The sequence below is a fragment of the Pseudopodoces humilis genome, chromosome 6, assembly GCF_049639895.1.
Source record: "Pseudopodoces humilis isolate 2021_Gansu_Grassland_sample_001 chromosome 6, ASM4963989v1, whole genome shotgun sequence".
NCBI lineage: Eukaryota > Metazoa > Chordata > Aves > Passeriformes > Paridae > Pseudopodoces > Pseudopodoces humilis.
The window spans coordinates 9,107,501-9,122,060 of NC_142205.1; the positions used below are offsets into that span (position 1 = coordinate 9,107,501).

General features: G+C 36.5%; 1 protein-coding gene across 16 annotated transcripts in view; it reads left to right on the forward strand.

Annotated features, from left to right (window-relative positions):
• The window catches only part of ADD1 (adducin 1), a 62,920-nt gene that overhangs the window by 44,297 nt on the left and 4,063 nt on the right, over positions 1-14,560 (forward strand). For 5 of the 16 annotated variants that reach the window (XM_088055974.1, XM_088055979.1, XM_088055976.1 and 2 more), the window contains exons 11-16: positions 1,081-1,182; positions 2,976-3,065; positions 3,891-3,983; positions 9,745-9,901; positions 10,761-11,135; positions 11,846-11,941. In XM_088055974.1, coding sequence (XP_087912100.1) covers positions 1,081-1,182; positions 2,976-3,065; positions 3,891-3,983; positions 9,745-9,901; positions 10,761-11,135; positions 11,846-11,941 — 913 coding nt within the window. Of the gene's footprint in view, positions 1-1,080; positions 1,183-2,975; positions 3,066-3,890; positions 3,984-9,744; positions 9,902-10,760; positions 11,136-11,845; positions 11,942-12,685; positions 12,721-14,560 lie in introns of those variants that run through there. The other 11 variants (XM_088055982.1, XM_014261303.2, XM_014261266.2 and 8 more) reach the window with 6 other exon arrangements.

Below are 14,560 nucleotides of genomic sequence, written 5' to 3' on the forward strand. Positions count from 1 at the left end.
ATTAGGACACTGTACAAAGTAAATATATCAAGATAAAGAGTTAGTTGTGCATCAAATTAAGCAGGACTCCATACTAAATGCACAGATCAAATAAAGCAACCTTCTATGAAGAACCCATGAAGCGCTTAAAGCTTGTGTTTGGGATATTTTTGTAACCTTCTGAGCTATGAGTTATAAAATATTTGACATCACCAAACTGTTCCTTTAGGTTGCTGTGCTGGTACAGCTCTTTGTGCAGAAACTAATTCTGGTAACATCATTTTGCTGAAGTAGCTTGTTTTAATGCAAAACTTTGGTGATGCCCACTCTTGCTTCACAGTACAGAATCATTCACTAAACCTGATTAGTGACATCACATTGCTTTTCATACTTATGTCATCTTATGCTTTAAGTTCGCTTTGATGTTTGTTGGGTACCAGAGGATTGAATCAATGATCTCTCCGTCTCTCTTGTGTTATTTTGTAAAAACACCCAATGCAGAAAATGAAAATGGCAGTAACAGGGTCTTAAAGCTCATGCCTTAGATCTTGCTGTACTTCTGTTTGGGTAAGGAATAATGTCCTTTTTAAACAAGTATGAACTCATCGAGAAATTTCTGGTTAAAAATAGCCTTAAAAATAAGTAATTATATTGGCATTTTCCTACTCCTGTCTTAATATATCTATTCATTAAGTGAGAAGTAGGTGGTTTTTAGAAACACAAAGCACTGCAGCTGTCAGTGTGGTCAAGTGCTTAGAAAACCAGCTTAAAAACCCCTCAGTCTTCATAATCTCTGAACTGCACATAGGAATGGCGTTGTTTTGGATGTAAGTTATTTGCAAGTTAACTGGCTCTCTAGTTGTTGTTGTTAGTAACTTGACTTGGTGGAGTGGTTTTGATCTCTAGAAATGTATCTGAAGGTATAGTTTATATTGCTGAAGCAGAAAACCACTTAGTCTTAGGAATGAATAGAAGATTGCAATCATTGGTTCAGTTCTCTGCTCTGTATGATGCATGATCAACTGTGATGTGACTTTGCTGCTCTGAGTGTCCGTAGCCATTACAGCAATTCTGACTCTGCAACTGTTCTTGATGTTACAGTGGACTAAAGAGGATGGACATAGAACTGCCACCTCTGCTGTCCCTAATCTGTTTGTTCCATTGAACACCAATCCAAAGGAGGTCCAAGAAATGAGGAACAAGGTTTGTAATAGCAGTAAAATAACTTATTTTTTTGGTCGTCACCACAATTAAGTTGTGTGCTTGTAATGAACTAACTTACTTTGCTATAATGACATTCTGGGGGCTTAGTTCTGGTGTTGTCCTGTCCCTTTATAACTAAATAATGAAACAATTCCTAAGTATCCTGAACTCTTGGAAAAAGTTGGTATTCATGATATGAAGACTAATTTTTCTTAGACCAGTTGCTGGTTACCTCTGAAGCAGCCAGTCCTGAGTTTATGGTAGTAATTCTGTACCCTGATATCGTAGTTTTATATTAGTGACCTGCTTTCCTGTTTTTGTAATACCAGTTGAAATTTTGTGGCCTAGACAAAGTAATCTACAGATCTCTCTCCATATTTCAGTGTACTGTATTATAACATGCTGTGATTGTTGCAGATTTTTTTGTGTCTTTGGAGCTGCAAGTTAATCTTTTTGAAATGAGCTTGCAGTTAATTTTCCTGGTTTTGAATTTCAGATCTTCTTGTCCAGTCTACCAACAGGAAAGCACTGCATGGATTGGGGATTTTTCACTTTATTTCTTTTTACAGTGTAAAATAGACCCTGTTATCTTGTTAATATTTATCTTGTTCTGGATTGTTTTGATACCTCTAACTGATGGCCACATGGGAGTTAGCATTCTGTCAAAGAAAGGCTGTGGGCATGGATTCTAGCAGGAATCATAAATAATTTGTATATGACTGACAGAACTTATGTTTGGCACTGTAAAATAATAACCACCTGAAATGAGAATTGTGGTGAAATTTCCAAGCAGTTTCTTTGTATTTAAGACACAAATATTGTTTTATTAAAAACTTAAATGATGTGACTAAGAGAGTAAATCTTCAAATTTTATACTTTCTCAATGATAAGAAGGGGTAGTAAAGTAGAAACGAGTGAAAAAGACGGGGGATCTTTGTGCTTTCTGAGATACCAAATATTAATAATACTTCTTGTTTGTGTATTTGTATGTATATATTGTTTTATAAATTGAATGTCCTTTTTAGTTGTAAAGTAGAGGTATTTTAAGATGCATGCTTTTCTTCATTTATCTTGGAACAAGAGCCAGAACATTTTAGAAATAATTTTTGGATCAGTTATGAATTCTTTATCACTAAAGGATATCTAATTTAAATAGATAATACCTAGGTTTAAAGATGTGGTTTCTGTTCCCATCTTCTGTATTGAAAGAACTGGGAGGTATTTAGGATGCAACAAAAGAGGTGTTTTTGAGAACTCCAGAGTGTCAGTTTATCCACAGAAAAATCATTTATATGTCCTTTCGAGGATATGTTCCTGACTAGATGCAAAAATGGAAAGTTGTGCAGTGTTTTATTTAGTTTATAATAGTTCTATAAGAGGATGATATTGTGGTGCCATATCAGTAACTAATGGCTAATGACAGAAACCTGCAACTGACTGGTCAGATACAGAAAAGCACATGAGGTAGTATTTCTATTTCTCCTCACTTTTCACAAACTGGAGTTGTCTGTTACTGGTTTTACCATGACCTAGTACTAAAAAGCAAAGGACACCACATTCTGTGGTACTTAAAGACTAAATTCTGAGAAATGTGAGGAAATAGCCAGGAACCTGAACATTTACATTCAAGTGGTTTTATAAGCTCAACTTCATTTGACAGCCCTATGGCCACAGCAATCAGCACTGGTTGTTGCCTGTTGTCTGGTTCACTCACTCCTTTTTCAAATGCAAGAATGTGATCAACTTTTCTCTGTTGCTTCTGTGGTTGTTCATTCTGTTGCTTTCCTTTACAGATCCGAGAGCAAAATTTGCAAGATATTAAAACAGCAGGCCCTCAGTCACAGGTTCTTTCTGGGGTAGTTGTGGACAGGAGCCTTGTACAGGTGAGAGTATTAAATTCCTAAAACTATTAGCTTAATCTGCAATATCCTCTGCTTTCGCCTAATATATCACTATGAAATTATTCTTTAATTGGCAGAGAGTAACTGTTTATAAGGTAAGTCTTAGAGGTAACACCATTGTCTTTGCAAGAGTGCTCAGGGTTAGAAATTTAGAGGCTTCAGCCATGTAGCCCAAGCATGTCTGTGGAGGATGCTTCTTGGTTTTTTTGCTGAATGTAGTGCATGAAATTCAGAAGCCTTATTTATATGGGTTAGATTCTTGTTCAAAACTAGTTGGGCTTTGTGACAACTTTTTGTTTGTTTGATTTCTGAGTTTATCTATCTTGAAGGATTAATACTGGGCACACCAGGCTCACTGTGGGGCAGTCGTGTTTCGTGTAAAATATGGGATTTCATGCTTCGTAATATTGTATTTGAAGAGCAGTTTGGGGGAAAAGCTATTACATCAATGAAACTTAAAAGCAGTATATCTGGATATACAAAAGACTAAATCATAGCTTCAAGTAAAGTAAGAATTAGAGCTGTACAGTTATACTGTATAGCGGAATAAAGCTTTTTATATCCAAGTGCTTTCAACTGCCCTAGATAAATATTTTTTTATATACTTTTTTAAAGATTGGCAAGTCTTATCACAGCATTATTCATGTTGGGTGTCATATATTGTGTGCATGTCAATTCATTGTCATATGCAATTTCATCTACCAGTTACTGTTTCTTTGCATGTTTTTAGCAGGCATCACAATGCTTTTGGTTGATGTTGTAAAGCCCAGGCTCGGTTTGCTCTGTTTACTCAATTTACTGTTGCAGGATGCTCCCCTCTCAGACTGTACGGAATCTATTGAAGGGCTCGATCTCACAGAGCAGGCCTTTAGTCCTGCTAAATCTCTGTCTGTTAGAAAGGTACTGCCCTGTCATACTGCTCTAAATACTGTTGTTCACCCTTCATTTAACCTCTCCTTACCCTGATCTTTTTCCTCTGTTAGAAATTATTTGGCTAGAATATTTTAAAAAATGAAAATAGATGGATCTTCGAATTACGTATATGCGATGATGCAAACAGTTACTTTGCTCTGTTAAGAGTGTCTTAAGGATCTTGATCTTTATCTCTAGAAGCTGTTGAGGAAACACTGTTGATGTTAAGGTGCTGATCAGGTCCTGCATATAGAGGGTTTCTTTATGCATGCTATTAGTGTTGAATTATTCTAATTTGAGATCAATTTGGAGTTAGCTTAATCTCAGCCTGATTACAACAGTGCTATTCTGAGGATACTCTGTGTGTTGTGTGACAGACACTGTCAACTCTTGATCTCAGAGCACTGGACATCTGGCTTCCTTAAAACTTCCTGCAGTTAACTACAAGAGTTGCTAAGTAATGCCCCACACATGCAAAATCAATTGACTTTCACACTTGTAGTCATGTTTGTGCTTACATAATATCTGTTAAATATGCAATAAGTTCAAGATGTGTGGGCATGTTGGGGTGGGCAGTCCTTGGGCCTGGCTGAATGGAGCAGCAGCAAATAACATTTCTTAGGGCACATCTAGTGTGGAAGCACATGGTATTAATAAGTATCAATGCCTCTTCTGCTCCAGTGTTTTAGTTCAAAGATTTTTAAATCTTGGTTTTAGGCCATGCCAAAACACCTCATTGTCAGAATAGCTTTTGCATGAAAAATCAAAAAAAAAAACCCAGAATACTTTGAATTATGCCATTGTTGGAAACCTTGTGGTTTTAAAACCTACTCTAAATTAATGAGCCAATTTGTGTTACAGATATTTGGATCATACTGAGAATATGATGGTGATGTTTTTCACATTGCAGTTTGTTTTGTCCATATTCTGAAAGGAAAAATAAAAAACACTATTTCTGGATTTAAGACAAAAAATAAAATGAAGCCAAATTCTTCCGGGCAATGCATGGCTTTTATTTTCCACTTAATAATACCTTCGAGGTGAAAAATTACTTTCATGTTAATTATCACAACACAGGTGTTTTTTTGATGGTGATGTATTTCAACTATTATGTTCAAACAATGACATACCTTTTCTATAAAAGTAGTCAGATAATTTACATGCATTTTCATAGATGTCAGAGAACCAACAAATGGTCTACTGGTTATGTAATTTTGTCTAGTAGTATCCTGTTAGGGTTTAGATGTCCAAATTATTTGGTTCATGTCTTTTGTGGTGTCATGAAAGTGCTTTCTGCCTAAAATAGTGTGTAAAAATACATCACAATGTAAATTACATGAGTAATTATGAAATAGAAGTAGCCTAATTCATAATCTTTATTATTTTAATATAGATTGTGACCTGAATGTATAATAATTTCCCATTTGGGAAAAAAAATAACAACCCAAGAAACAAAATCAACCAACCAAACAAATAAAAAATCCCAAACCAAGCAACCTCCTTCTAAAAAAATGTTATTCATACCAGAAAATCCAATGAACCCAAAAATAATAGCAATAAAAGAAAACCACTAGAGAAATTTCCTTGACAGATTCTGCCATAAAAAAAACTGTGTTTTGTGGAACAAAGGAGGTGGAAGCAATCGTAAGATGCCCACACAAACCTCACCTGCAAATGTTAATGAAACTGAAGAATCCTGTATATCAAGGACTTAGGGACATTTAGGTACAGGACAATTGTATGTTCTCAGTTGACAAATTCTTTGATGCTCAATGACAGTTTATGTAAAAAGTTTGATGTAATTGCAGTAATACAATGTATTATGTTTTCAATTGGCATTGAGATTTATATCAAATACTAATGCACACTATTTTGGATGAAAAAATGCCTCCTTGTGTACAGTATGCATGTACTGCTTTAAATTCCTGTGCCTATGGCTGCAGCAGTGAACACTCCATCTTGCCTTGTTGCTTGCTTTATCCATGTTCTGAGAAGTCCTGGCCATGTTGCAACACAATCTCCTTGTTCATCATGTAATTTTATTCCTGTTCAGACTTGGTTAACCAAGCTTCTGCTGCAGTCTTGGCTGATTGACAGGGAATGTTGGTTATTCTTACCAACAACCATTCTGCAGTCTCATAAGAAAATAAATTCACATGAATTTTCAGTAATTTTAAATAGAAGGGAATTCACCCATTTTGTGTCTCTTCCTTAAGAATGGAAATTCTGTGGCTGTGTTCTTAATGCAGACCCTCTCAGTGCTGCCCCAGGGGTGCCACTGGGTTTGAGTGGCAACTTCAACATGGACAGTCCCTCAGGTGTTTGGAGAAAGGCACTGCATTAATGTCAGATTGTGTTAGGAGCAATTGTTCACTTAGACCATTATTATGAACCTCCTGTCTGATTGAAAGAAGAATTGGCATATATAAAGTGCCAGTTTTGGTCTTATTTATCCCCAAGAACAAGGTGAAGTGCTTGCCTGTTAAATAATATTCAGTTTTGAATTTTTCTCTAAAATCCAGCTTTAGTGTAGAAGCTATAAAATTATTTGATTATCTAAAATTTTCATGTAGGAAATGTGGGGTGCATGTTTAATATGAAGGTATATTGAGTATCATTAGCTATAAATAACTTTCCCGTTGTGTCTGTGGGGGTGTAAGCCCTTACAGAGTGAAAATGCATTCTCTTCATTAATATAATCTATCCAGTGTTTCTTACAGTGGAGAAAATGCTGTTGATATTTGAGTGCATACACACGTGATTGAATTTCAAATAGTCATCTAAATACTTTTGGAATCATCGACAAAGTAATGCTAGGAGCAACATAATCCTGATGAGATCACTAGAATGTTAATTTTTTTCATGTCATCTTATGTTGAAACAGAGTGTGAGTCTGTGGGAATTTATTTCCTCTCTACAGGCTGTTTAATACTGGAAGTAACTGCAGACAAATTTTCTTGTTGGGCTTTTCTGAGCATTCTTAGTAATCTCTGAATGGCACAGTCAGGTTGATAGCTCTACAAAGTCTTGTCTATTTTAATGTCACATTTAACAATTAGAAATATGTTTTGTACTGTCTTTTTAGTCCTTTATACTTGTTTTCTTTCTGTCCCATGTTTCATTTTGTGTTGTAGATTTTTATTTGAATTCTTAGAAGGCTGCTCTGTGGCCTATTCTGTGAAGTAAAACATAACTGCTTCTTGATTTAGAAGTAATGATGGTTTAGAGTAATCATACTGGTTTAGAGTAACCATATTGCAGACCGTATTAACATATTAGTATAATTTATTTCCCACATAGACTCAGTCCATCTGCCAGTATTATTTATATTGGTGGCCTTTGAGCTGCTTCCATATTATTGATATGAATAAAACTGGATGTGTTAATCTGGAATTAGCTTCCAGCTGATCAAAAGTTTTCCGTTCTGATCTCTTAAATAATTTTTCTGCTTTTATGATCCAGCATTGTTGCCCCTGATCTTTTCAATGCTGCTTCTCTTGGGTCAAAGCTACTCAGCAAGTACAAATACTGTTTGTGTTGACTGTGGGTGTTTTTTGTGAGGGTTTCATTTTGGTTTCTTTTTTTTTTCTTTTCCATCTAGTAAATGTGATAAGCTTGATTTGCTGCTTTCATTCCCGGTATTTAACAAAGGTACTCTCCTAAGTGGAACACGTCATGCCAGTGCCCCAGGCATCTGCAAGCTGCCTGTCTTGCCGTTTGTCACCATTAAATCAACAGACACTCAGTAACATTGTTTCATTAGAAGTTATTCTACCCAGTGATTCTGGATTTAACTTGCAACATTCAAATGTTCTTAGAAATTCCAGAGATACTGATGGGTACTGGATGTCTTGTTGTTCTCTTGTTCTCAGGAAACTCTAGAAACTCTGCCTGAGATCTGTGCTTTACAAGGTTCTGCTACTTATGCTGAGTTGCAGTTAAAACTATGGACTTAGTTTGAAGTGTGGGCAAAGACAGGGAAATATAAAATTTCCATGGGCATCAGTTTTCTGCCATCATTAAAAGCTGAGACACTGCAGCTTTAGGGATGTTTTGAGTTTTCTACAAAACAATTAGGATTTGTACAAAGGTTGATGTTTCTCTGACCCTTTTATGCATTATCTTCTGAGAAAAACTGTTACTATCAAATCAATGCTTCATGGATATAGTTGAGAAGAGGCTTTTGACATTCTACTGACATTCTGCATATGAAATGAAATTAACTCTTATTTTATGGAGAAAGGGAAGTGATCTGTAATGTTTTCAAGATGTTTCTCTCCCGTAGTTCCTTTCAGGGTCTTGCAGTGGAGATTGTTATGCTGTTCTTTGTACTTCTGGTTGGCATTTGCTTCCTGAAGAGCAGCATAGATTCTAACAACCATCTTACCTCCCTGGATTGCTCTAGACCAGATATCTGAAGATCTCTCATCAGGCTTTCAGAAGTGCTCTTGTGCTCCTTCCACCCAGACATTATTGTCTGTCACCTCTTTGGTGCTGACATCTTGTCCAAAGCAGTTCTTGCCATCCAAAATGTCATTCTGTCTACTTGCATCATCAGTTTTACAGTGACCATCCTGTGCTTGTCCATGCAGTGTGGACATGGAATGGAATATTTGTGCCTCTCTTCAGGCACTGCGTATTTTTGAACTGTGCTTTCTAATGCTTTCTTCTAAATTTTGGTACAGACAACATTTGAATGTGGAGGTGATCTAGGTCATCCAGTAGCCCATACCTATTATATAATGGAGTTCAAATACCTCTTTTTTATAATGAAGACTGTTTGTCACCATGACATGGGGCACGGGTCACACATCAGCTGTTAACAAACTAGTGTCAGAGTTCTGTATATCCAATAGAAAAAACAAATGCTTAGGCAAGTCATTTGAGAGATAGAGCAGCTATCTCCAGGCAAGCATTTTCTGTACCTGAGACAATGAAAATCCAGTGGCTGTAGCCTTTACTATAGGATTAGAGAAGAAAAACTAAAAACTTTAACATTAGAGAATCTCTGATGCAGCTGTTTTTGTCCACTGAAACTTACTGTACTTAGAACTGCTTGTTATATTTTTATTTGTATAACTTTTTATCTGGCTTATATGACAAATGTTATAGATGTAAATATGCTAACTTGTATCAGATTACAGTTAACCTTAATTACTTTAAAATGGTTTATAATAAGCTGTTAATCTGGTGTATACAGAACATATACAAGATGGCTTTTTACTATAACATCTGTTAGGTGTAATGTAGTAGCTGCTAGAAATGGGTTTTCTGTTATTAAAAAAATACAAAGCAATGCAAAAACCCAAAGCAAAATAATAATAATAATAAACCAAAACAAAACGAAACAAAAATATCCATGAGCTGAATTCTTGACCCTTTACAAGTTTTCTGTGCCCAGACTGCCATGCAGGTGGGCATGGTATCATGTTTCTTTTGTGGCAAGAAAAAGAAACTTGATGTACTTTTATGACTCCAAATACAGTTTAGCTAGACTGTTTGATTAACTGCTTAATGGTGGATATTCCCTGGTGGAGACATGTTTTCTCCTTTATATAAACCTCCTGTGGATCATATTTAAAAAAAAAAAACCTGTAATGGATTTTTTTTTTTAATGTAGAACAGGAAAAAGTAGCATTTTCCAGGTTATATTTTTGTTTTGTTTTTGGTTGCTTTGTAGCCTCTATATCGCTAAAGGTTCTGCAAGTTACTGCTTGATTGCAGATGTATCTTAATTTCCTTTTGCCAGGGAGAACTGGTGACTGCATCAAAGGCAATAATTGAGAAAGAATATCAACCAAAAGTTATAGTGAGCACAACAGGACCAAATCCCTTCAATAAACTCACTGATCGAGAACTGGAAGAATATCGCAAAGAAGTAGAAAGAAAGCAGAAGGGACCGGAAGGTTGGTTTCTCTGTGTGTGTTTTTTCTGCAACAGACTGTAGTACCAGAGAGTTTCTTAGTAATTGGAAGGTGGGTTTCCTGCAAAGGCTATAGATAAATTACTCAGCTTTTGTATGTTTCAGTTTTTCCAGTGTGAATTAGAAATTTGAGAAGTATATTAGAGATAAAATGTGTGATCTCAGTGTTTTAAGTGTGTTCTGTAAAATGCATAGATCCCACTCTAAAATTGTCCTTATAGATAAGCTGTGCAGTAGGGCCAGTTACTCCTGTTGGTAGGAAGTTGAAAGCTTGGAACTTCAGTCAAAAAGGTATTTCGGTACTGATTTTGTTCTGCTGTGTTGCCCTTGGCCTTAGAGCCTAGGCTAAGGTGAGGGAATGGTGGTGCTTTATAGCAGCAACACTGCAGGTTTCTAAGTCATTGAAATTTGTGGATTTGAGAAATACGTTGAATGGAGAAGATACAGAATAACATTGATTGTTGCTTGGAAATGTGACATCTTGGGGACTTCTACCAAAATGGATTTTCAATTATCCTAGATTTATGACAGATTTGTGCTACAAAATGAGGCTGTTGATGCATCTGAAGTGGCTCTCCTGCTTCACTTTTGTATAATTTTAAGGGATGATACTTAAAATGCTCATTTGCTGTGAGGTTTTGAATTTGAATGATGCAGGAGCACACAAAGTGCTGTTTGTTTTGCAGCATGTGTTCCCTGCAGCCGATTTTTGGGACCACAGTGTAGGAACCTTTGTGTTTGGTTTATGAAGTACTGGGTGGGGTGGGGTTGGATGCTGTGCTGTCATGCATGTTTAACTGCATACCTTTATTCTCTCAGTAACAATGCCACATCCTTCTTAGATAAGGTATCAAAATATGGAGAGACTGTGTTACTGAGACAGACACCAGCTGGGGAACAGAGTGCAGTGCTTAGAAATCAGACCATCAGTGAGCAAAACACGTCAGATAAAAAATCTCTGGATTTGAAAGGCAGATCAAACACCTTTCAAGGAACAGATACGAAGACTTTACAGGATTGTGACATATCATCACTGTCTAAGTCTTTAGATAACATTCAGTTTGCTGCTGCATGGGTTTCTTGTCAGACCATGCAGCAAATCATCCCACATCTAAATGGAGAAGAGCCAGATGGGCAGAAGTCCTCCCATAAGGAATTTCATACTGCAGTGATCAAAGCATTAAGGTCCGATCCTGAGCTTTTGGCTGAGGCCTCAGGTATTACTAACATGATACAGCTGTGCTTGCAATCCAAGGAACAACCTCTTTATCTACACCATGTGGAGATTCTGTCAGTTGGCTCTCATCTAGCTTTAGTGTTGTTCCCAATATCTGGTGTACTCTATTAATGTTTTCCTTTGGATCTAGGGCTATTTAAAGCTGGAAGCAAGGGGGACCCTGCTTACTAATAACAAATACTCAAACCACTGTGAAATCTGTTTGGAATCATATAATTACTGCATGTTTTTCTGATTATCTGTGCAGTCTTTTCTTTTGGGATGCAATTTTGTTTATTCCAAATTTCAGCAATACAAAGCAAGCAAAAGAGTGCTATCTTGTGTAGGCTTGGTAGCATATCCCCTCCTCCATATTTGTTTATATCTTGCTTGTGGTTTTTCCTTACAAGTTTTCTTTATAACAGTAGCATAAACCAATTCATAAGTTATTTCATTATTCATGCCCTCTTAAATTAAAAAAAAAAGCCTCCAAAAAGAGCTACAGAGCACAACAACTTGACCCGTTTTGTTAGTATCAAACTATTGCTTAATTTTCTTTTGCTTGCATTGGTATTGTTTAATATCCTGGCAGAATTTTGATTCAGAAAAATATATTGGTATCTTTCGTGCATGGAGCAAAAGGACACTTATTTTCTTACATGCTGAGAGGTTTTATTTGCCTTTTTAATTTCCCTTTGCCTACATCTGCAGAGCCTTCAGAAGATGGTAGGCCACAGAAAGAGAAAAGCCTCCCTGACCCCAGTTCAGCTCGCACTCCTCCCAGTACGCCAATTAAAATAGAGGAAGGTATGTTCTGCTGCCGTGGGGGCCAGGGGAGCCAGTAACTGCATCCTTAGTGACTGACGCACGGGAGTACATGAACTAGAGCTAATGACAGTAAATGACTTCTTGTGTTTCATTGTTGTACTACTTACAAGATACTCCACTGAACTGTGAGTCTAACAGGAGTTTTGTTCACAATAATAAAGAAGTGTGCATTAATATAAAGACAAATTTCCATCTCTTCAGAATAGCCTTGTCATCTCTTGGTGTTTCTCAACTGATTTACCTTTTTGTACATTTTCTGTGAGATAATTGCTCTTACTAAATGAAATAGTGTCTGATGGTGAACCAGACACATAACTAGATGCTTTGGTAAATCTTCTTCACTGATTGCACATTTCTTAAACATTATTGTACTTGGATTACACCTCAGTAAATATTTTTCCTACTCAATTTGAATCTAAATTTATTTGCTCACCTTATGTCATAGCTTTAACTAAAATGAGAGCAGGGTTGTAAAGTTGATAATTCCCTAAAAAAAGAATAAAATTATAATCTTGATCAGGTGTAATCCAATTATTGTCTTGTTTCCTTTACCTTGTACATTGGATATATCATTTGTCTGTTAGTCTGCCATTCACTACTTCATCTCATTCTGTTTTCTACAAGAATGGTTGCAACCATTCTTCTAACGTAACACAATGGCTGTGATGAATGCATAGATTCTCTACTTGTGCTTTTTTCTTCTTGTGGCTGCGTTACAAACAGGAGATGGATATGCTAAAGAATACCTGTTACCATAGTAAGTATCATTCCATACTCTGACCTGCTTTTGTGCTTTGCTTCACTCTTGCATCTTTGTTTACTAAAATTTTTTTTGTTTTGCTTTTTTTAAAAAAGCAGGCTTCTTCAGTTGAGATGTTGATTTCTTTAGTTCTCAATTCCATGTAATTCCTGGCAGTTGCAGATCTCATGTTAAAGTGCACTCCCCCTTTGAGAGAGACTGTGAAAGTCACCTTCCGTGTTTCCATATCTGTGTGTCCAACTCCTTAATTTAAAAAGGAATAGTCTGAAGTTGCCTGGCAGATATAGCTGAAACAGCCCTGGGAGTTTCTGCCCCAACACTGCTGCTGCCCACACAGCTCGGGCTGAAACAAAGCGGAAGAGTTCCTAATCTATTCCTGAGCAAAATCCACTGACATGGACTTAAGTTTACTCAGCAGACTTTTGCATGGAAATGGATATGGGACTACTCCTAAGTTTTGTGTTAATTTTAGGGAATTTGAATTCCAGCCAAGGAATAGCAGCAAGTACTTGGTGGCAGCAACTTCTACAGCTGTTTTGGCTGGCTCTGCAGGGCTCCTTCGGATTATGCTTTAAAGGAACAATGATGTTTGTATGTCCTGTTATATCCAAAAGTCAGTGTGTTTGTCATAGGTGTGAAAGTCAAACTATATTGTAGACACCTGTGATGTTACTGATGAAGTTCTAAAACCTGAAAGTTCTTTTAAACCAAGAATTGTGTTCGACAAACTCTTCTAGTTGTGTAAGTTTTCCAGGACAAACATACAAAGCTTATTTTAGAGAGTTAGTGGAAGTTCATACCATGATGACTTCGGTTGGGGGAGGTTCTGTTGAATGAAAATGTTCTCAGTATACAACCTCTTCTCGACTTTGATTCATCATATTCTTTCTATTTAAGTGTAGCTGAAATCAGTCAAGTGGTTTTTTACTCAGTTATAGCCTAGTTTGTATGTTTGTCCACATCTTTGTGTTGAAAAAAAAACCAAAGCCCCATAAACCTTTCTTTTAATTGATTATGTGAATTGTAAATGCACACCAGGATTGATGTTGTGCTTCAAAATCTTAAGCTACAGTATAATTTATATGTAAAGGGAGAGCATAGATGGTAAACATTATTATTTAAAAAAAGCTTTTAAAATGTTCAGGTGCTGCTGAGTTATTAACCTGTAAATAAGGTTTTGCAGCAAGAAATGTGTTTTTAAAGCTTTTTAGTTATGTTACTGAAATCCATCCAGTAGAGTAGCAGGGTGTTGACATATTGTGTTCTGGCTTAATTGAATGTGGAATTTGTAAATCTTCCAAATTCCGGTAAAATATTACCCTTAGCAAAGTAGATAAAGAGATGTTTCCTTGATTCCAGCATCACATTAATCTTTTTATTAAGGATGATGGGAACTTGACAAGCTGGGAAGGCAGGCAGTCCTGGGTTAATGAGTTATAAACCCATTTATATTTATTCAATGCTCAGGCCAGCTGGCAAATAATATTTGAATGCCTGTAGTTTCCTATTCTCTAATTTGAAGGATCGCTAGTCCCTTTTTTAGAACTTCAAATCTTTTAAATTTAACTTAAAAAAAATATATACCTGACAGTCCAATATGATGCCTGTTTTAAAATTTGGGCTAACTAATGAATAGAATATAATATTTTTAACTTGTAAGGGACCTGCAATGACCATGGAGTCCAACTACCTGATCCAGTTCAGGGCTGACCAAAAGTTAAAGCTAATTGTCCTAATGCCTCTTGAACACTGACAGGCCTGGGGCCTTGACCAGCTCTCAGTAAGTGGGAAGCCTATTCCAATGTCTGACCACCCTCTCAGTAAAGAAATGTTTCCCA